At 35.2% G+C, this 21,961-nt stretch overlaps 1 protein-coding gene across 1 annotated transcript; it reads left to right on the plus strand.

Annotated features, from left to right (window-relative positions):
* The first annotated feature begins 1,049 nt into the window (after positions 1–1,049).
* Positions 1,050–2,902, plus strand: LOC9327278 (alkylated DNA repair protein alkB homolog 8). The gene is made up of 3 exons (XM_021013909.1): positions 1,050–1,143; positions 1,292–2,439; positions 2,542–2,902. Exons 2-3 carry the CDS (start codon positions 1,313–1,315, stop codon positions 2,639–2,641), a joined length of 1,227 nt encoding a protein of 408 aa, XP_020869568.1. The 5' UTR covers positions 1,050–1,143; positions 1,292–1,312; the 3' UTR covers positions 2,642–2,902.
* Positions 2,903–21,961: the final 19,059 nt, after the last annotated feature.

Below are 21,961 nucleotides of genomic sequence, written 5' to 3' on the forward strand. Positions count from 1 at the left end.
TTTTGCGAAATGATTCCTTTTCGATTACGGTAACTAGCCTTTTCAGGATCTTGTACTATTGCATTTATGTGCGTGCCATCAATAGCTCCAACACAATCCTAACAAGTATTCAAAATTGTTTATATAAAATTTCAACATATATTATTCACACAAGAAAGATATGTACCTTGAAGTAAGGATAAAATCTTGTGCTTTTACTTATTTTTGCGGGCACTATATTTGTAGGTTTGGCCATCAATGTTGTTGCAAGCATGTTTAAATCTCTAAAAACCATCAATAATACAGCTGATTCATCTTACTCATAAAGATTTTGTTCTATTATATAAAAACCGACAATAAAAATATTATTAAATAGTAAGATCAAAAGTGGTAAAAATGAATTTGTTCTCAATCAAAGTAACTAGCCATGACTACAATGATGAAGAGAGATTGACTTTACCGTGAAAAGAAAGAAGAAAGAAGAATGAGAGAAGAAAGTCCAAACGTGAAAGGAAAAAAAAGGGTTTTTGGTTATTCTCATCAATGGGATTTTATAGTTACAAAAATATGATTGTGAGAATCTTGAGTAGAATGTAAGATTTGGATTGCTATAATTTACACATGAAATCAAATTTTCATATTCTTTCATATCTTTTCAAATCAAAACATTTGTGAAAATCTGTCAAACAACTATTAACATGGAACTTTAGTTGATCATTGTAAATATGATAACCAATAACAGTAGATTTCAAACTCTTTGAATATAGACATTAGAAATATGAGAATCAATAACACTTGGTTTTAAACTCTTTTAATGAAGATATTATGAATACAAGAACTAATAACACTTGATTTGAATAAAGTATTTACAATCAGTGATTGAATAGCATTGAATTTGAGTTAGAGTTAGACTTTTTTTAAATCTACTAACCAATAACACACCTTTAGTTGCTAATTGTTGTCTCTATAATTTAAGGGTGTTGTAAACGTAGAAAGGGGGTTTTAATTAATAATAGTAAATAATGGAGTAATATCGTAAACTACTAAAATATGGAGTACTGAATCTCAAATATCAATCAATTCCTCCTCCCAAAACCCTAAATCCACCTTCCGTTTCAGATCACGAACCGACACATCCTCTGCTCATCGTTTCTTCTTGACTTTGTAAGCTTCCTCAAATCTATCTCACTTTCATATATAAAGTTTCAATTTTTCCGATTCATCAGTAAAATTATTCGATTTCCAGCTTACTTGTATCTTGAATCTTAATTTACACTTTGGTTTATTGATGAATTGAGCTTTACTTCTGCAGATTCATGGTGGTGTTTAGCTCATGATTTTGGATGTTTTGAGAACTATTAGAACTTTCTCCAGAGCTCAAAATCTTCCAAGTTCTGGTTTTTATTCGATAAGTACAAGTAAAATGCGAGATATCAAAGTCAAATCTGATTCCAAAGAGTTTCTAACGTCATCTGATGAAGAAGAAGAAACAGTTCAGATTATTGAATCGGTTTCCATTAGAGAGTCGTCCTTGAGTGTTAAATCGACGCCTGAGATTGAGAAAAAGTATGTTCATCGGGTTTACGATGCGATTGCTCCACATTTCAGCTCTACCAGGTTTGCTAAATGGCCTAAAGTTGCTGCCTTTCTTGAATCGTTGCCTCCTGGGTCGGTGATTCTTGATGCGGGTTGTGGGAATGGGAAGTATTTGGGGTTGAACCCGAGTTGTTTCTTCATAGGGTGTGACATAAGTCATCCGTTGATTAAAATATGTTCGGATAAAGGGCAAGAGGTTGTGGTTGCAGATGCTGTGAATCTTCCTTATAGAGAGGAGTTTGGCGATGCAGCGATCTCGATAGCGGTTTTGCATCACTTAAGTACAGAGAATAGGAGGAAGAAAGCTATTGAAGAGCTGGTCCGGGTGGTTAAGCCAGGGGGATACGTTCTCATTACGGTTTGGGCTGCAGAACAGGAGGATACATCGTTGCTCACCAAATGGACACCCTTGTCTGCAAAGTATGTTGAGGAATGGGTTGGGCCAGGTAGTCCAATGAACAGCCCTCGTGTGAGGAACAACCCGTTCTTTAGTCTTGAGAGCATCCCAGAGACTGAGGTGAGTACAAAGGAGCAAAAGGCTGAGAACAGCCCTTTCATTGGTCTTGAGAGCATTCCAGAGAGCGAGGAGAGCACGAGAGAGCAAAGAGGTGAGAGCATTATCCCAGAGACCAAAGCTAGCGTAGTAGAGCAAAAGGATGAGAACTCTGTTGATGAGTCATTGGAGGCTCTGAAGAAGAGTCAACAAGAGTACTTTGTTCCATGGCATTTACCGTACCACCGTGCTGAAGTTAGTGGTGCATCTGCGTCTGCACTTGCAAGTGGGCTTGCAAAGAAAGACGATAGAAAAGGAGCTGTTGTGTACAACAGATACTACCACGTCTTCAGTGAAGGCGAACTTGAAAGGTGAGTGAGTTTTATCGAGAAATTTGCTTTCCGGTTCTCTACATAGATTCTATCCATTATTGTTTGTTAAAATGTTAACATGCTGGTAATAATCTTTCACAGGTTGGCATCTGGAGTAGGCAATGCAATGATAGTTGATAGATTTTACGACAAGTCGAATTGGTGCATTGTTCTTCAGAAAGCAGCTTTAAACCAAGATTGATCTCTGGTTTCAAACTCAGATATACTTTCCAAATCTTTGCGACATTGGAACTCCATTGCATATGTAATCGAAAATTATCATTGCATTTTTCATGGTTGTAGTTTGAGATTCTGTGGCAGCTCATTTTCCCTGCAATTTGTTGGCTTTAAGGGGTTTTGTATTATGTGTAACACAAATGAAAGGAAGAATTTCTCTACGTGATAAACAAGATGTAGAAATGTGATTTGTACAATACAAATGTTATCAGTGATTCATTCGCTACTTTGAATGACTGTGATAAGGTCCATCAATGCTACTATCGAAAGAGGAAGAGAGGAGAAGTCAACGTGGTCAATGCTGAGATACAGAATTCGTCACAGGTGGCAAGTGGTGACGTGGTAAGTGGCTAAAGGGAAGGAGCGAAGCCTTGGGTCGTATCAGAGGGTTTCAACTTCTCTGAGTCAATAAAAGGAGCCGTTGCTCATCTCTTTCATTCATGCTTTTTATGTGTTGTGTGTGTTGCTGAGCCTGCGTGCTAGCTGGGAATCGATCGTCATGAGATCGTTCCTTTAGATTCGTTTTGTAATTCTCTGTTACAGAAACGATCGTTGTTTTATTCTCTGTTCACGATTTGTGAGTAGAGTAATAAATTGATTTGGTTGATTCTCAATTTTCTGGGTTTGTTGAGTTGAGATAGATCTAAACTCTATCAGACTGATACCCAATTGAAAAGTAAGGTTCTTAAGTATTGGGCCACATATGGGCCTCGCAATGTCTTTCTTAGCCCATACGTTTATATTGTATATCGTCGTTTAGGTTAAACGTGTTCTCATACTCTGCTTTGTATATAAGCCGTTTGGCTACGATCAATGAAAGCAAGCAAACCTTTTATCACTTCTATAGGTTTCTTGACATGGTATCAGAGCCTAGATTTGACCTCTCTTGATCTTAGGTTTCAATTAATTTCCGCTTATTTACTTCGTTCTTTGACCTAATCTTTGTTAAAATCTCTGTTAACAAAGAAATTTCTTAAAAAGATAATGAGTGCATCATCATCTTCTTCTTCAACGAGCTCTGCTCTTTCTTTAACATCCGTTGACACCAAAAGGAAGACAATTTCTCCATATGACTTGTCTTCCAGTGATAATCTGGGCATCATAATCTCGAGACCTTTACTGCGCGGTCCGAACTATGAAGCTTGGGCAACAAACATAAGATTGGCTTTAACTGCTCGCAAGAAATTTGGATTTGCTGATGGATCCATTCCAAAACCAGGAGAAGATTCTGAAAATTTCGAAGATTGGGTTGCAAACAACGCTTTGGTGGTCTCGTGGATGAAGCTGACCATTGAAGAAAATATCTCAGACTCTATCTCTCACTTGGATGATTCACACGAACTCTGGACACACATACAAAAACGTTATGGCGTGAAGAATGGGCAGAGAGTTCAAAGATTGAAGACTGAATTGGCAACATGTCGCCAAAGAGGAACGAGTCTCGATGAGTATTACGGCAAACTCTCGAGTCTGTGGAAGAGCTTGTCAGATTATCAACAAGCAAAAACAATGGAGGATGTTCGAAAGGAGAGAGAAGAGGACAAGCTGCATCAACTATTGATGGGTCTTGACGAGTCGATTTATGGCACGGTAAAATCATCACTTCTCTCTCGTGTTCCTTTGCCATCGTTGGAAGAGGCATATAATGTGTTGCAGCAAGAAGATGAATCAAAATCGGCGAGTCGTTTTCACGCTGAGAGGACTGATGGCGTGAGCTTTGCGGTCCAAACACAGTCACGACAAGTTTCATATGAGGACCACCGAAATCACACTTGCAAACTCTGTGGGAAAATTGGCCACTTCTATGAAAACTGTTTCAAAAAGATTGGATATCCACCATGGTGGGTAGAGAAGCCAAGAAACAAATCGAATCAAGCATCCAACGGTGGTCGTGTGACAACTTCAGCTCCATTACAATCCTCACGTGGTCGTGGATCTGCGGACGTTTCTCGCGGCGGCCAAGCTAATGCCATGGTGGTTTCTCGTCCTTCGGTCTCAGCATTAAACACCACCGTGATAACTGATTCTGATAGAGTGGGATTAAGCGGGCTGAATGACCACCAATGGAAGTCGTTGGTTCAGATACTTGAAGAGAGACAATCCACATCGACAGATCGTCTTAACGGTACGTGGTTTCTTGAATCTTGGATTATAGACACTGGGGCTTCTAACCACATGACAGGTTCATTAGATTTTTTGAATGAAGTTTGCGACATGCCTCCAGTTTTAATTAAACTTCCGGATGGTCGATTTACTACTTCGACACGTCAAGGAACAGTTCAGTTGGGCTCTTCTCTGCGGTTGTCTGCAGTGTATTTAGTTGATGAGCTGAAATGTCATTTAATCTCCGTATCACAGCTGACTCGTGATAGTGGCATGTGTGTTTCAGATCACTGATCGTCTATGTGTGGTCCAGGAGCGCATTTCGAGGACGGTGATTAGTGCGGGTGAGCAGAGAAACGGGTTATATTTTTTTTGCGGTGTTGCGGTTGCGTCGGCAGTACAAAGGATGGCTTTACAACCTTTGGAGTTATGGCACAAGCGTTTAGGACATCCTTCTTCTAAAGTTTTGAATTTGTTGGAGTTTTCTAGTAGTTGTAGTTCTTTCGATTCACACTCTTGTGAGATTTGTATTCGCGCAAAACATTCAAGAGATTCTTTTCCATTAAGCAATACTACTTCTCACAAGGCTTTTGATCTAATTCACTGTGATCTTTGGGGACCATATCGAACTACGGCACTATGTGGATCCCGATTTTTCTTAACCATTGTTGACGACTACTCACGTGCGGTTTGGATTTATCTTCTCACGTCTAAACAAGAAGCTCCAACGCATCTTAAAAATTTTTTGGCTCTCGTTGAACGTCAATTCTCAATACAAGTTTGCACGGTACGTAGTGACAATGGGTCCGAATTCATTTGTCTCCGAGATTTCTTTGCAGAAAAGGGAATTATTCATGAGACCTCTTGTGTTGGCACGCCACAACAAAACGGTCGTGTCGAACGCAAACACCAACACATATTGAATGTTGCCCTTGCACTTCGTTTTCAAGCAAATTTACCCTTTGAATTTTGGGGATATTGTGCTCTCACTGCGGGATACCTTATTAATAGAACTTCGACGAAGCTTTTACATGGGAAAACACCGTTTGAGTTGGTATATGGACGGCCTCCTCCGCTTGATCACCTGCGGGTTCTCGGGTGTCTCTGTTTTGTCCATAATCAGAAACATGGAGGAGATAAATTCGCCTCAAGAAGTACAAGGTCTGTGTTTTTGGGATATCCTTTTGCGAAAAAAGGTTGGAGAGTATATAATTTGGATACTGGAGTTGTATCAGTTTCACGTGATGTCATATTTAAGGAAGATGAATTTCCTTTTGATATACTGGAAAATAATGAGATTAAAGATTCACAGTCATCACCAGTTGTTCAAGCTCATGACGATGATCCCCTAGCTGCAGATATCATTTCGTCTCCTCCGGATTCAACGTTACCACCACACGTTGTCACTACCGGCGAGCTTTGTGAGACTGATGAACCCGTGACTCCAACATCAAACGTTGCACCATCAGCTCTGACGTCGGATCCGTCGACTCCAAATTCTGCAACTCCGATATCTCCTATCCCGTCACTTACACCTCTGTCCCCTGTTTTGAGTTCACTGGAAAATTCAATGGAATCACCAACTGCATCGATTTCATCTTCTTCTCCGGCTGCAACTGATTCTCCCGCTGTCACTGATTCTCTGGCTGCAAATGACTCTCCGGCAGCATCACATGATTCTCCGGCTCCGCCAATTCCCAGCCCTGAAAAGTTAGGACCAGGCCTCCGCAAAAAGAATCCACCAGTGAAGTTAGCAGATTACGTCACCATGTTGCTCCACCAACCGCATCCTTCGGTAACTCCATATCCCATTGATAATTTCTTGTCAAGTTCACGATTTATAGAACCATACCAAGCATTTCTTTTGGCTATCACTTCTGGAGTTGAGCCGCAGTACTATAAAGATGCAATACTTGATGAAAAATGGAGAGATGCGGTACAAGATGAGATAGTTGCTCTTGAAGATAATGGCACATGGACTGTTGAAACACTTCCAAAGGGAAAGAAAACATTGGGTTGTAAATGGGTTTTCAAATTAAAGTATCATGCAGATGGTACGTTGGAACGTCATAAAGCTCGGCTTGTCGTCCTTGGCAATAACCAAACAGAGGGTATTGATTTTAACGAGACGTACGCTCCGGTCGCAAAAATGGTCACTGTCCGAGCATTCTTACAACAAGCCGCATCCAATGATTGGGAAGTTCATCAAATGGATGTCCACAATGCTTTCTTACACGGTGATCTTGATGAGGAGGTATATATGCAATTTCCTCCGGGTTTTCGCACTGAGGATAAATCACAGGTTTGTCGTCTTAGAAAATCATTATACGGTTTAAAGCAGACACCTCGTTGTTGGTTTGCAAAATTGGGAGCAGCCTTGAAGGAATATGGTTTTATTCAAAACGTGTCCGACTACTCCTTATTCACGTTTGAAGATTCTGTCTCCACGCTCAACGTCCTTGTTTACGTCGACGACATTATTATCTCCGGCAGTTCACTTGACATCATTGAAAAGTTTAAATGCTATGTAAGTGATTGTTTTCACATGAAGAATCTTGGTCTCCTTCGCTATTTCCTTGGTATTGAGGTCGCTCGCAATTCAACGGGTTTCTACTTATGTCAGCGAAAGTATACACTTGACATACTCACCACAACCGGTGTGTTAGGTGCTAAGCCGGTTGCTTTTCCCATGGTGCAAAACCACAAACTTGCATTGGCCAAGGGAAAGCCACTCATTGACCCTACTCGTTACCGTCGTCTCATCGGGAAGTTGATTTACCTTGGTGTTACGCGGCCTGAACTATCCTATGCGATTCACATTTTATCGCAGTTTATGAGCCAGCCCAAAGAAGAGCATTGGATAGCTGCCTTGCGAGTCCTTTGTTACTTGAAAAATACTTCGGGACAAGGAATCTTTCTACAAGCAAAAACACCACTTGTTCTCACTGCTTGGTGTGATTCGGATTGGAGCTCATGTCCTACTACACGTCGTTCTCTCACGGGTTGGTTCATTCAGTTAGGAGGATCCCCGATTTCATGGAAGACGAAAAAGCATGATGTTGTTTCACGTTCTTCAGCCGAGGCTGAATATAGAGCTATGGCCGATACGGTTTGTGAAATATTGTGGCTTCGTCAATTGTTACCAGCTTTGGGCATTGATTGCTCTGCTCCTACGGTTCTTCATTCCGATAGTCTATCTGCGATCAGCTTGGCCAAGAATCCGGTCTATCATGCACGCACCAAACATATCGAGAATGATAAACACTTCATTCGTGACGAGATCATCCGTGGCGCCATTGTTCCTAAACATGTCTCCACGACTTCGCAGCTCGCAGATGTTATGACTAAAGCTTTGGGAAAGACAGCTTTTGAAGCATTTCTTCTCAAGATGGGTGTTCGAAATCTCCACACTCCACCTTGAGGGGGGGTATTGGGCCACATATGGGCCTCGCAATGTCTTTCTTAGCCCATACGTTTATATTGTATATCGTCGTTTAGGTTAAACGTGTTCTCATACTCTGCTTTGTATATAAGCCGTTTGGCTACGATCAATGAAAGCAAGCAAACCTTTTATCACTTCTATAGGTTTCTTGACATTAAGAGACGAGTTGCCATCCTCTCCTGATGCTGAAGCATTTACCTTGCCATGGGTTTTATGCAGTGTTCTAAAAAGCGGTCTAGGCGGTCGCCTAGGCTCCGACTAGGCGCTAGGCTCTTATGCGACGCCTAGATAACCGCTTTGACTGCCTAAAATTACACAGATCTTGTTTAATGTATTATTTCAATTTTAATTAGAGTTTTATTTATATATATAGTTATAAATATTCATATATTATTTAATATAAATATAAATAAATGTTTTATCTAATTTTTGTTTATAATTTCATAATTTTTTGTTTTATATAGATATTTTATATAACTTTTATATATAATATCATATTTATAATATTTTATATTATAAACGTCTAAACCGCCTAAAAAATCGTCTAGGCCCGATTAGGCGTTCTAGGCGCTAGGCATTGGGTCACCGCCTGCTTAGCGCTAGGCATTGGGTCACCGCCCGCTTAGCGCCTAGCGCTTTCTTGAACACTGGTTTTATGTCATGTCTTGACAACATCATTTTTGACAGAAATATTAATTCTGCACATATCTACTAAATCTTTTTTATTGTTGTAATAAAGTCAATTACTTCTTCTACCAACATGTTAAACTCTTCGTATTCTCACGGTACTTCTCTTTATTTCTTCTGATAAATACTTTTGTTCCTAATCAATTGAGAATTTGAAAAATACTCAAATTTGGAGCCATATTTTACGTTTCTCAAAAACAAAAATTTGGAATGGAGCCAAAACGTTCTCCTTTTTATATTGACATTGATTTACAGCATTTAGTAAAGAGCATCTATGGCTTTTCATAGTTTTGATCTAAATTTACCACCTCAAAATAATGAAACATATTTTCTAATAATTGATTTGAATACAAGTCCAACAAGAGAGTCGTCAGATGAGCTTTGGCCATATAATTTCATGAAGAACAGGAGTATCATTCTCCTGTTAATTTAGGTATATTTTGTTTTCATTGTATTATTGATATTGTAGTATTGATCAGAATCTTTTTTATTAGTTTGTTTTTGTTACCAATTTCATCACACAAATAAAAAGTATAGGCTTCAATAAACGTCAAAATAGTACTGTATGTCAAAGTGGAGAAACATGTTCTAGTAATTTCAGTTTCGTCTTTTCTCAATTTTTTTTTTTCATGAGCTTAATTTTTATCTTAGATGAATAATTTATTCATAAAAGTGGAGAAACATGTGCTACTATATCATTATTATTCTCCTATAAATTTGGTATTTTTTGTTTTCATTATTGTTAGTATTGATGAGAATCTTTTTATTAGTTTGTTTTTGTTTCCAATTTCATCACACAAAAGAAAGTGTAGGCTTCGGTAACTACGTCAAAACAGTTCAGTATGTCAAGTGGGGAAACATGTTCTAGTAATTTTAATTTCGTGCTACTGAATATGATTTTTGGTTTGGTTTTAAATCTTTCTTGTATATTAACGTGTTTTTTCAATTTTATGTTTTAAATATTTATGATAGGAGAAAACATTGAAATATTACAAACTTCTCAAGCAAGTAGGCCTCGTAAAAGAGAAATGACGGATCAAGAAAGATTAGAGACTTTGCTTTGGTGGAAAGAAGCTTCGATGAAGAGTTGGAGAAAACGACACCAAGGGAGGTCTCTAATTTATTCTCCGTACCCTTGCAAACGGTGCAACGAATTTGGCGACGGGCCAAAATACTCCCACTGGTGAAGCTGTCGATGTTTTGCATGAGAGGAAAGGTAATTGTGGAATTAAGAAAATTGAAATTGATCTTGATCAAATTCTCGCTATTCCGCTTCATCGTCGAACAACTTTAAGGTCATTGGCAGATTCTTTGAATGTGAGTGTATCCGTGGTATACCGATATCTAAAAGAAGGGCTCCTTAAATTCCATTCAAATTCCATCAAGCCAAGTTTGAAGGAAGATAATATGAGAGCTCGTTTACAGTTTTGTCTCTCCATGCTCGACAATTCTACGATGCCTAATCATCCGAGGTTTGTTGATATGTACAATGTTGTCCATATCGATGAAAAATGGTTTTACTTGACAAAAAAGACATAGACTTATTACATGCATCATGTTGAAGACGAGCCGCTTCGCATATGTCAGAGTAAAAACTACATTGGAAAGGTAATGTTTTTAGCAGCAATGGCTCGTCCAAGATTTGATAGAGAAGGAAAGGAGACATTTTCTGGAAAAATAGGGGTGTTTCCATTTATTACAATTCAACTAGCTAAGAGATGGAGTAGAAACCGAGCGGCGGGGACTTTGGAGTTAAAGGCGATGACCTCCATCAAGAGGGAAGATATAAAAGAGTTATTAATCAAGAAAGTTGTTCCAAGCATTGTGAAAAATGGCCATAAGAGGATTTTGGGAAAACTATCTTTATTCAACAAGATAATGCAAGAACACACGTTGATCCGAGAGATGAGGAATTTCGAGCAGCCGCTTTTCAACTTGGTTTCGATATTCGTTTGATGTGTGAACCACCGAATTTCGCCGGATTTGAATATTTTAGATCTTGGATTTTTTAGTGCCATTCAAACACTACAACACAAGGCGTGCCCGAAGACGATAGAAGAACTTGTTTCTGCGGTTAAAGAAGCATTTGATGAATATCCTTCCAAACAGGTGAACCGGATTTTTTTAACTTTGCAATCGTGCATGCAAAGAGATTATGAAGGTCCGGGATGGAAATAATTATAAAATCCCACATCTGAAGAAATCCATATTGGAACAGAAAAGGTAATTTACCATCATATATGGCTTGTGATTCTACTTTAGTAGAAGATGTGATGGGTTATTTATCAGCTTAAGTTTTTTTTTGGTTTTATGAAAGTTAGAAGACGTTTGTATTGTTCTTCATGATTTACATATATTTTGATTTTATTTCAAAGTTATTTACATTACGTCAACAATTAAACCAACAAAAAGACATTTTGAACAGAAACCAAAAAAGAAAAATGAAAGCAAAACACTGATTCCATCATTTCATAGTACAAGAATATCTTAATAAGAATGTTCTCCTTAAAATTTAATTCCATAATACAAATTATTTTTAAATATGAGAAGGAGAAGAAGATTCTTATTGATAATTTTTTTTATTGAATCTTACATCAATTTCCCGAAACTAAAAAATGCCAAAATATTTTTCAACAAAACTTCTTGTTAAGATATAATAAATATTTAGCATATATTATAGTTTGTTGAACCTCTTTATTCGGGTGAAGATCTCTATCATCATGATAAAACTTTTTGTTAAGATCGAATCTGTGTTGAACTTTGGTAACGAGATTTTGTTCTTTATCCACCTTCTTCGTCTCTTCCTTCAGTTCTTCCATTATTGCATCCTTCCATTTGTTTTCCATTTTTTTTATGGAAAACAGAAATTTTCTTTTTGTATAAAGGAGTTATAGAGGTGAACATGTACACACTCTAATTTATAGTACTAGTGTATTAAATTACCGTGAGAAGTTGTGTAAGTATTAAAGTAAATAAATGACTAAAAAGGGTTTGACCATTAATTATTCCTATTAGCTACTACTTTAATTAAATACAAAATCAATCTATTAAAAACAAGAAAATAAATTAAAACATCAATCTATAAAAAACGGAGGGAGTATAATACAAATTAAGAGAGATTAACTTAACAATATAAATGCTCGGAAACATAATTCAAATTATAAGAGATAAGTCTAACAATTATAAATACTAAGAAATCTCAACTCCTTCTATCATACGGGTCTGGGTCCACCTTCAAATATCATTTGCTCCCAATCCATCAGATATAACCTACTGTTGCAAGTTAGAAGAATTATATATGAATCCCATTCTCTTTAATTTGGACATCATAGGCGCAAAATCAGGATCTGAAGTAACCACTAAAATCGTATAGGGTGTGCCATGGAAAAACGTGTTTGAAAACATATCTTGCTTGAGACAATGATGTAGTAAATTTTTTCTGGGACCATGAAAGAAAATTATTTTTTAGTAAACAAAACAGGTTCTTACCACCATAGGAAGTGTAATTACCATATCCAATAACTCTTTTAAGAAAGTATCTGTTATCAAATTTTCCGAGAGCAGAAAGAATCCTCTCAAAAATAGTAGGGACATAAGCTGTCGAAAAGGAGTGGTGTTGATATGCCAATGCATATGAACACCATACTCTCTCTCATTGGTATTTATTGCAGTATCCATTTCGGAATGAGAAATAAATGTTGTAAATGTTAGGATTGTGTAAATGTTTGTCGTAGATGATGGATTTTTATATTAGATTTTAGAAAGGTTGGATGTAAATGTACACCTACTAAAGTAATTAATAATAAGGTCTTTGTGTGGATGTGGGCGATTCTATTGTCTTGATCCAAAGTTTGTCTTTTTCATTTAATATGTTCATCACCACATCCATTTAAAAGTTCACAGCTTTTGAAAAAAAAAAAACATATCAATGAACTGTGGACCATAGAAAGACATAAAAGACTGAATTGTACTATCTCGTTGTCAATAATCCTTCTACTCCGACTAGATCACGAGCAGTGATCCTGCTTGTGAGCTTATTCCCACCTAATCATCACCTATACATTAGAACAAACCACATTGACCATTCATTTCATTCATGACCATTCAACTCATTCATTCATTGACACTTCTTTAATTCATCGGCATATCTTGAAATTTTTCTTACAAAATCACCATAAGTTTAACATTTATAAAAGAGATTATATATTTTTCGTGGATTTACATTTTTCTCTTGCTATATTGTATACAATCAAAAACCATAAAAAAATCTTGTATATGTATTGTAGAAAACAGTTGGAGATCAAAAAATGTGAGAAAAATATTTAGTTTTTAATATATTTAACCTTCAACATTTAATGGATTATCAAAAAAACATAAATACTCAAGTACATGTGTTACTTACCTATCCACTAGGTGGAAAAATATCTCTGCCACTTTACCATCTTTTGTTACTATGCAATCAGTGTGTGATAATATAAGATAAGAAAGTTGCCACACTTAATCTTCAAATGGAAAAAATGTATCAGACGGAGCGGACGGAACAGATCAAGCGGATCAAGCGTATCAAGCAGAATAAAAGCGGATCAAGCGGATCTGGCGGATCAAAAGCGGATCAAGCGGTTCGAATACTTTAAATATGTGTTGAATGGTGAAAACGGATTATGGAATGCGGATGAAAATGTTAATGTTAAATAAAATATTTTACATAAACTATACAAACTATAAATAATCATATTAAAACAAATTTATATTACTGATTTAAAATATTATTGTTCATGTATATTAAAATAGTTATAAATGCACTCAAATTAAATATCTAAAAATTTATTTCTATTTTGAATAAAGTATTTTACAAAATAGATAAGATAATGCAAGTAAAAATATAATATTTGTAATTCAAGTATTTTAAATCACTACTCGAAATATAAAGTAATATTTAGGTTAATATATGTTCTCGTAATATTTAAGGAAAATGATATTAACTTAAATATAATATATTTAATGATATATTTAATATTATAATTTGAACAACATCCTAAACTTCTCTCCGCTCCGAAATGGAAGATGATCCCTCTTGGTTTGTTGTGATTTTTGGATTTGTAGTGTTTATTGCGTGTAGCTACCTTATTTGTTACTACTTTCCTTTAATTGAGCCAAATCTCGACATGCCTATGAAATCCCCGATTTCAGCCTCCTCGAGAATCTCCTCTCCGGCGAATTTCTGGCGGAAATCTCTGACACTCTACCGACAGACTCGTATAATATAATTGATACATTTTTTATTTTAAAATAAAAACTTAAAATTTCTGTTAAACTATGTAAAAAATATATTCTTATGAATTAGATATACAAAATTATTAATTTTTTATCCAAGAAAACATAATTATTATCTTTGTGCTTTTTACTTATTTAGAAAAAAACATTATAGGTGTCAAAATCTGATTGCTTGATTTAATATGTGCCAAAATTATGTTAATTTCTAATTTTGAGATAAAACTTCATATAATAAAATTTATTTTTCTTTTGTGAATTACAAGAACTTAATTATTATTTAATTTATTTTTATAGACAAAAACTGATTATATTTTTTTATCTTATTAGAAAAACAAAATTTATATGTGTCAAATTCTTACAGACTTACTTAATATATGTCATGATCATTGTAATTAGTAGATTTTTTTTTAAAAAAATTTGATTATTAAAAATAATTCTTCCCTTTTTGGCATAAATCTTTCTTTTTTAATAAAAAAAATAAAAATCCATATTTCTTTTTTAATAAATTTGAATAAGTCATTTTTATTTTTTACAAAAGCAATAATTCTTTTTCAGGAATAATCATTATATTCTTATTTAATTATGTACTACATTTTCAATATTCATTTATTAATTTTTATTGTGCTATATATTATTTGACACATGTCAAAATCTTAAAATAGTTTATTGTCAGAAAACACGATCACATTAACTATTATTTTCTATTAATAAATAAAGAATTTTACACTATGGAACACATTTTCCAAACTCAATTTCTCTCTAGAGCAGTTTAGGGGTAGTGGGCAGTTTTTTAAGTTTTTTTTACCAAAAACCCTTCAAAATGACGTTAACCATAGTTACATGTCTCTGGTTATCCATTAAAAATATTAATTTTTATAGTCCTCCTCTAGTAAAATGTATCCCGTAATTTGTTCTTCACTGTGACCTAAAATTGAAATTTACTTCCGGCTACGGCAAAAAAACTGCCTCTGTTTTCTCCACTTCTCATCTCGTAATTCATCTTCCCGTAGTTCAACGTCAGCTCCAGTTCTAATCTTCCTAAACCCAGATCTTCAAAAGTATTTGTTTGCATCAAAATTCCAATTCATCCTAAACCTAGAAATTCCATATCCGGCCGACATTCAAATCCTTCGTTTTTACTTTCCTCGCCTTACCGTTATCAATGACAGGTAATCGATCTCTGTTTTTCTTTGTTCTGTTGTCTATTACAGTTATCTTCTCGATTTCTCATTTTATGTTCTATATTTTCATCACTAATTGTCAATTTTTTTGCAGGTGCGGTGGAAGAAGATACAATTGCCTGGGATACCCGACTCCCTCCAAGGCTGTTTGCAATGGACCGTTACCCCGATGCTCATCTCAATATATACTCCAGACCCGATATCCTCACTGTCATATGTGATGTACTGCAAGGTACCAAGGAAATGGAAACTCTCTTAGGCTCGTGTTTTGGTTCTCTTTTTAGTTTAATGGTTAGCGAATGTCCAATTTTGTGCAAATTAGTTCATGCATTGTTATGTAGACAACTGCTTTCAAAACAAAAATACGAAATGTGGACGGTATTTTAGTGGACATCCATTAAGATTCTCTTTAGTTGAGTTTAGTTCTGTAACTGGGTTGCCTTGTGGTGAATTCCCTGAAGAGTATGATCCAGATTTCTTCCCTAAATGTGTGAATGGGGTGAAGAATTACTGGGATGTGTTGATTGGAAAAGATAAGAATGCTACATTAGCTGATGTATCCGTTATGTTCCAGGCATTGAAAGGGATTGAGTTCCCTTTTGAAACTGCCACTAGCTCTTCTGCTTATTTTGGATGGAGTCCTTATAAACAATAATCAGACTCATCGGCCAACCTATAAGTATGTGAAGATGTTGGAAAACATTGACTCCTTCCTTTCTTTCCCATGGGGGAGAGAATCTTTCTTGAAGACTATACAGGTTATGAGGCCTGGAAGAAACAAACCGTCAATGGCAGATGCGAAGAGAGAAAGGTCACGCGCAGCTAGCAAGATTGAAGATCCCATCCAACTATTTACAAATCAGATGCAACAACAAACTATAGCTATCTATGGCTTTCCTTTCGGCCTGCAACTTCTTGCATATAGGAACATATCTGGTCTACTGGACAAGATTCTTGGTTCTTCAGATGAGAGAACCTTCTTGGAATGGCATTCAATTGGGATCCCCAAAAACAATCTTTCCCTAAATGAAGTTCATCTCCTTGAACGTGTTCTTGATGTAAGTTGTTTTAAACATTTATATAATTTTTAACTTTCATGTGTTCTCATTATCTGTATTTGTCTGTTCAGTTGATTGTTACTCCGTTGCTTTTTGTTGACCACAACGAAGATGGATGGGGAGAGTGGGATGATGAAGTGAGAGACAAGAAAGTGCTTTATTTGATTGAGCAGATAAGGAAATGTCATGAATTCACCAAAAAGGAGTGGCCTGGTGGCTATGCTGAACTACAACTCAGTACTGTCAATGAAAAGGAGTCTGTTGTTGAACACAAGAAACATATAGTTAATAGGATAAAGAAACATACAACAACTCCTTCAAAGGGAACTCCATCTAAATCGAAAGTCGGTACTTTAAGGCGAGGCAGGAAGCGTAAGTTGATTTGGTTGATGATGATGAGGCAGATGATATAAAATTGTGGGTGAATTCGCAGTTAGATGTTGTAAGACATGATTTTGCGGAGAGTGTTAAGAAGTTAAGAGCTCAGAATCTGAATCTTCTGAAAAATATCAAGGCCTGAGATCTATGAAGATGCCAAAATTTCAGTTCACAAATTCTCACGCTCTAGACAGTCAACTTGTCCTCCATCCAGAAAAGTACGCATAGCAGCCAAACACCCCATAATGTCTAAATCTCCTGGGAAAGCTGCTGTAGATTCTCTAAACATTCGAACTCCCCCTTCAAGTCCATTAACTTCAATGCATGAGGAAGAAAATGCAGTTTCAGGACAACCTGCTATTTTTGTTGATGATATTACATGGCGTCAAATAACTTCTCAAAAGGTCTGTGGCACTTGATCCAATTTAATGCTTATATACTGGGAGATTATAGTCACTAATTAACTTCTTTAACCCTCTAATGCAGATGAATAGCACAGTCAAAGAAGTAGTTGAGGTTTTGCTTCCAAACATCACATTTGACTTACTTTTCTTAACGCATTACACTTATCACATTTTTTATCATACAGGCAGAGAATTTCGGGAATACTAATATGGATTCAGTTACTTCCCCTCAGAACTATCTGGTAATGGGAATTTAAAATCTTTTACTCTTTTGTTTCCTAACGGGAAAAGGGGATTTTCATACCCGTACTATTTGCACCGTGGATTTTCATACCTGGACAATTTTGTAGGATATTTTACAACCTAAACTTCAATAAAATTTGAATCTCATACATATACTTGATACAACATGCAAAAATCGGATTCAATCTAAGGGGTGTTAGTCAACGCTGTTACGGTGCTGAGTCATCATACACGTGTACGCTGACGTGTATCGAAACGATGTCGTTTTCATACCCATACTGTTTGCACTGTGGATTTTCATACCTGGACAATTTTGTAGGGTATTTTACAACCTAAAATTCAATAAAATTTGAATCTCATACCTATACTTGATACAACGTGCAAAAATCATAGTCAATCTAATGAGTATTAGTCAATTCCGTTACGGTGCTGAGTCATCGTACACGTGTACGCTGACGTGTATCGAAACGACGTCGTATTGATATGTGTTCTCAAAGTTTTAATTTTTTTTGCAAAATTGGGAACTCGAACCCGCGAGCCGTAGTCACATGGGAAGCACCGAACACCAACTAGTCCCACAATGTTCATTGAGTATTCCTCAATCTTTTTAACTTATAAACCCAAAAAGTTGTGTGTTTGGAAATAATTAAAATGACATCGTTTTAAATTGGGGGAAAATTATGAATACTAGGGTTTCGAATTGAGAAATCGTTTTCTTATTTCCTCTTCTTCTTCTCAGAAATTAGGCATGAACAAAGTTTTACCGAGTGATTCTAACAAAAACTCGAGTGCTTTGTCTTTATCCCACTTAATGATTGGACGAATCTCCAACACCTGAAATTAAATCGACCAAAAAAGTAAATAATCTTAGTTGAGGTATTATTATTTTTTCTATAAGAATTTTACTTTTCTTCCTTGGGTAAGCATGAATTTGGGGTAGTTCTTCAAGACTGATCGAATTTGATGGGCCAAGTCACTCCATTTCTGAAAATCAAAATATTAGTTGCTTGGTTATGTTTAAATTATGTAATTTACTATGACACTAGATTTTAACCCGCGGTGTACCGCAGGATGATTTAATTTTAAAGTTAGTATAAAAATATTTTGTAAATTGTATCTCCTTATAATATATTTATTTATATTATAGTTTACAATTGTTATTAAGTAACGGTATACCACGAGTCCGCGAGACAATTATTAATAAACTGAGGATTTAATCCGTATTAAAGCGGTATATAAATATTGATTCAAATTCGTCCGCCATATAAATCCTTTCCGAAATATAACTCGTTCCGTAAATTTCTTAACCCGTCCTGTGATTTTTTTTAAAAAAAAAAATTTAATGATTATTTATTATATATAAAAGTTTACAAATCATATCATTCTCTAAGACATTTATATTTTAATAAACTGAAGATTTAATATGTATTATAGCGGCATGTTTCTGTTGATGCAGAGATCAGACGAGAAGGCTGATATTTAAAATTTTATAAATATTGTTATTAAGTAACATTATATCACGAGACAATTTTTGGTTTTATACAATCTTTTCTAAATGAGACTGATTTAATATGTCTAATATTGGTGGTATTAAAAAAAATAAGGATTTAATCCGTATTGAAGCGGCGGATTAATGATATTTTAATTTTTTTATTATTGTTGATTCAAAAACCCGGCCCGCCAAACCCGTCCGGCCAAAAAACTCATTTATTTTATTAATATTGATCTTATTTATGATATGATTCTGAATCATTGTCTAAATATTTTAATCGATGTAGAACGTTGAACACACATTTTCGTCAATTAGATAATATATGTCCGTTTTTAAAATTTCGAATCACAGTATATGTAGAAACAAAATTGATTTTTTTTTACTTTATGTATTATATGATGATTCAAAACAGTTAAAAACAAATCAAACAAAGATGATACGAGAATCATAATTTTAATCTTAATCAAATCTTCTAAATATCTAAATTATTAAATATGGAATATCCGGTGTATGAGTTGGGTTAAATATAACCCAACCCAACAAATTTTTTGTGAAGGATTTTAAAAAACGGGTCAGATATCCGATTAACCCAGAAGTATTTTTACCCACCCGTAACCAAAGTGTTGCAAAAATACTAGTATAGATACAATTTTCTTCCAATTTAAAACGATGTCGTTTTAATTATTTCCAAACACACAACGTTTTGGTTTTATAAGTTAAAAAGATTGAGGAATACTCGATCAACGTTATCGGAGCTTCCCATGTGACTACGGCTCGCGGGTTCGAGTCCCTAATTTTGCAAAAAAATTTAAAACTTTGAGAACACGTATCAAAACGACGTCGTTTTGATACACGTACATCGTACACGATGACTCAGCACCGTAACGGAGTTGACTAACACCCGTTAGATTGACTCCAATTTTTGCACGTTGTATCAAGTATAGGTATGAGAATCAAATTTTATTGAAGTTTAGGTTGTAAAATACCCTACAAAATTGTCCAGGTATGAAAATCCACGGCGGAGACAGTACGGGTATGAAAACGACGTCATTTTTATACACGTCAGTGTACACGTGTATGATGACTCAGCACCGTAACGGAGTTGACTAACACCCGTTAGATTGACTCCGATTTTTGCACGTTGTATCAAGTATAGGTATGAGATTCAAATTTTATTGAGTTTAAGTTGTAAAATACCCTATAAAATTGTCCAGGTATGAAAATCTACAGCCCAGATAGTACGGATCATATCTTCTTAGATTTTCCAGGTATAAAATAGCCTACAAAATTGTCCAGGTATGAAAATCTACGGCGCAGATTGTACGGATCATATATTCTTAGATTTTTATTCTTTTCAGAATGATTCTCCATCAAAGTATTTATCTACTGATAGCACAGAGGCTCCACAGTCTGATCGACCCATATATGACACTGAGTCGAAACTTAGAGACGAGGTAGATTTTATGAATATCTGTCTCTGGCCAAAAATATTTAACTATTTTTATACCTAACTATATTTTCCACATTTGGTCATCTTACACACTAGCCTCTGCCTTCTCCTCAACTTCATACTGTTTACGATACTGCAAAGAACTTGTTCATTGCCTATCTTAAACATAGCCTCTAATAGGAAGTTTAATTACCATATCCAATAACTCTTTTAAGAAAGTATATGTTATCAATTTTCTGAGAGCAGAAAAGATTCTCTCAAAAATAGTAGGGACATAAACAGTTGAAAAAGAGTGGTGTTGATATCTCAATACATATGAACACTATACTCTCTCTCATTGATATTTATTGCAGTATCCATTTCGGAATGAGAAATAATTGTTGTAAATGTTAGGATTATGTAAATGTTTGTCGTAGATGATAGACTTTTATATTAGATTTTAGAAATGTTGGATGTAAATGTACACCTACTAAAGTAATTAATAATAAGGTCTTTGTGTGAATGTGAGAGATTCTATTGTTTTGATCCACAGTTTGTCTTTTTCATTTATTATTTTCATCACCACATCCATTTAAAAGTTCACAGCTTTTGGAAAAAAAAAACATATCAATGAACTGTGGACCATGGAAAAACATAAAAGACTGAATTGTACTATCTCGTTGTCAATAATCCTTCTACTCCGACTGGATCACGAGCATTGATCCTGCTTGTGAGCTTATTCCCACCTAATCATTACCTATTCATTAAAACAAACCACATTGACCATTCATTTCATTCATTCATGACCATTCAACTCATTCATTCATTGACACTTCTTTAATTCATCGGCATATCTTAAAATTTTTCTTACAATATCACCATAAGTTTAACATTTATAAAAGGAATTCTATATTTTTCGTGGTTTATATTTTTCTCTTGTTATATTTTATATCATTAAAAACCATAAAAAATCTCTTGTATTGTAGAAAACAGTTGGAGATCACAAAATGTGAGAAAAATATTTAGTTTTTAATATATTTAACCTTCAACATTTAATCGATTATCAAAAAAAAACATAAATACTCAAGTACATGTGTTACTTACCTATCTACTAGGTAGAAAAATATCTCTGCCACTTTACTATTTTTTTGTTACTATGCAATCAGTGTGTGCATCTGCTCTCATAAGATACGACAAGAAAGTTGCCACACTTAAGCTCCAAATGGAGAAAATATATCAAACGGAGCGGACGGAGCTGATCAAGCGGATCAAGCGTATGAAGCAAAACAAAAGCGGATCAAGCAGATCTTGCGGATCAAAAGCGGATTAAGCGGTTCGAACACTTTAAATATGTGTTGAATGGTGAAAACGGATCATGCAATGCGGATGACAATGTTAATGTTAAATAAAATATTTTACATAAACTATACATAGTAAAAACAATCATTTAAAATAAATTTATAATATTGATTTAAAATATTATTGTTCATGTATTTTAAAATAGTTATAAATGCACTCAAATTAAATATCTAAAAAATTATTTCAATTTTGGATAAAATATTTAACAAAATAGATTAGATAATGCAAATAAAAA

This window comes from Arabidopsis lyrata (genome assembly GCF_000004255.2).
Source record: "Arabidopsis lyrata subsp. lyrata unplaced genomic scaffold ARALYscaffold_1, whole genome shotgun sequence".
Classification (NCBI taxonomy): Eukaryota; Viridiplantae; Streptophyta; class Magnoliopsida; order Brassicales; family Brassicaceae; genus Arabidopsis; species Arabidopsis lyrata.

What these genes read in the sequence shown, in the direction of transcription:
- LOC9327278 (XM_021013909.1), top strand. Translation starts at nt 1,313, where the DNA reads ATGATTTTGGATGTTTTGAGAACTATTAGAACTTTCTCCAGAGCTCAA. An exon ending in AGTGAAGGCGAACTTGAAAG is followed by an intron (nt 2,440 to 2,541) that starts GTGAGTGAGTTT and finishes AATCTTTCACAG; the next exon opens with GTTGGCATCTGGAGTAGGCA.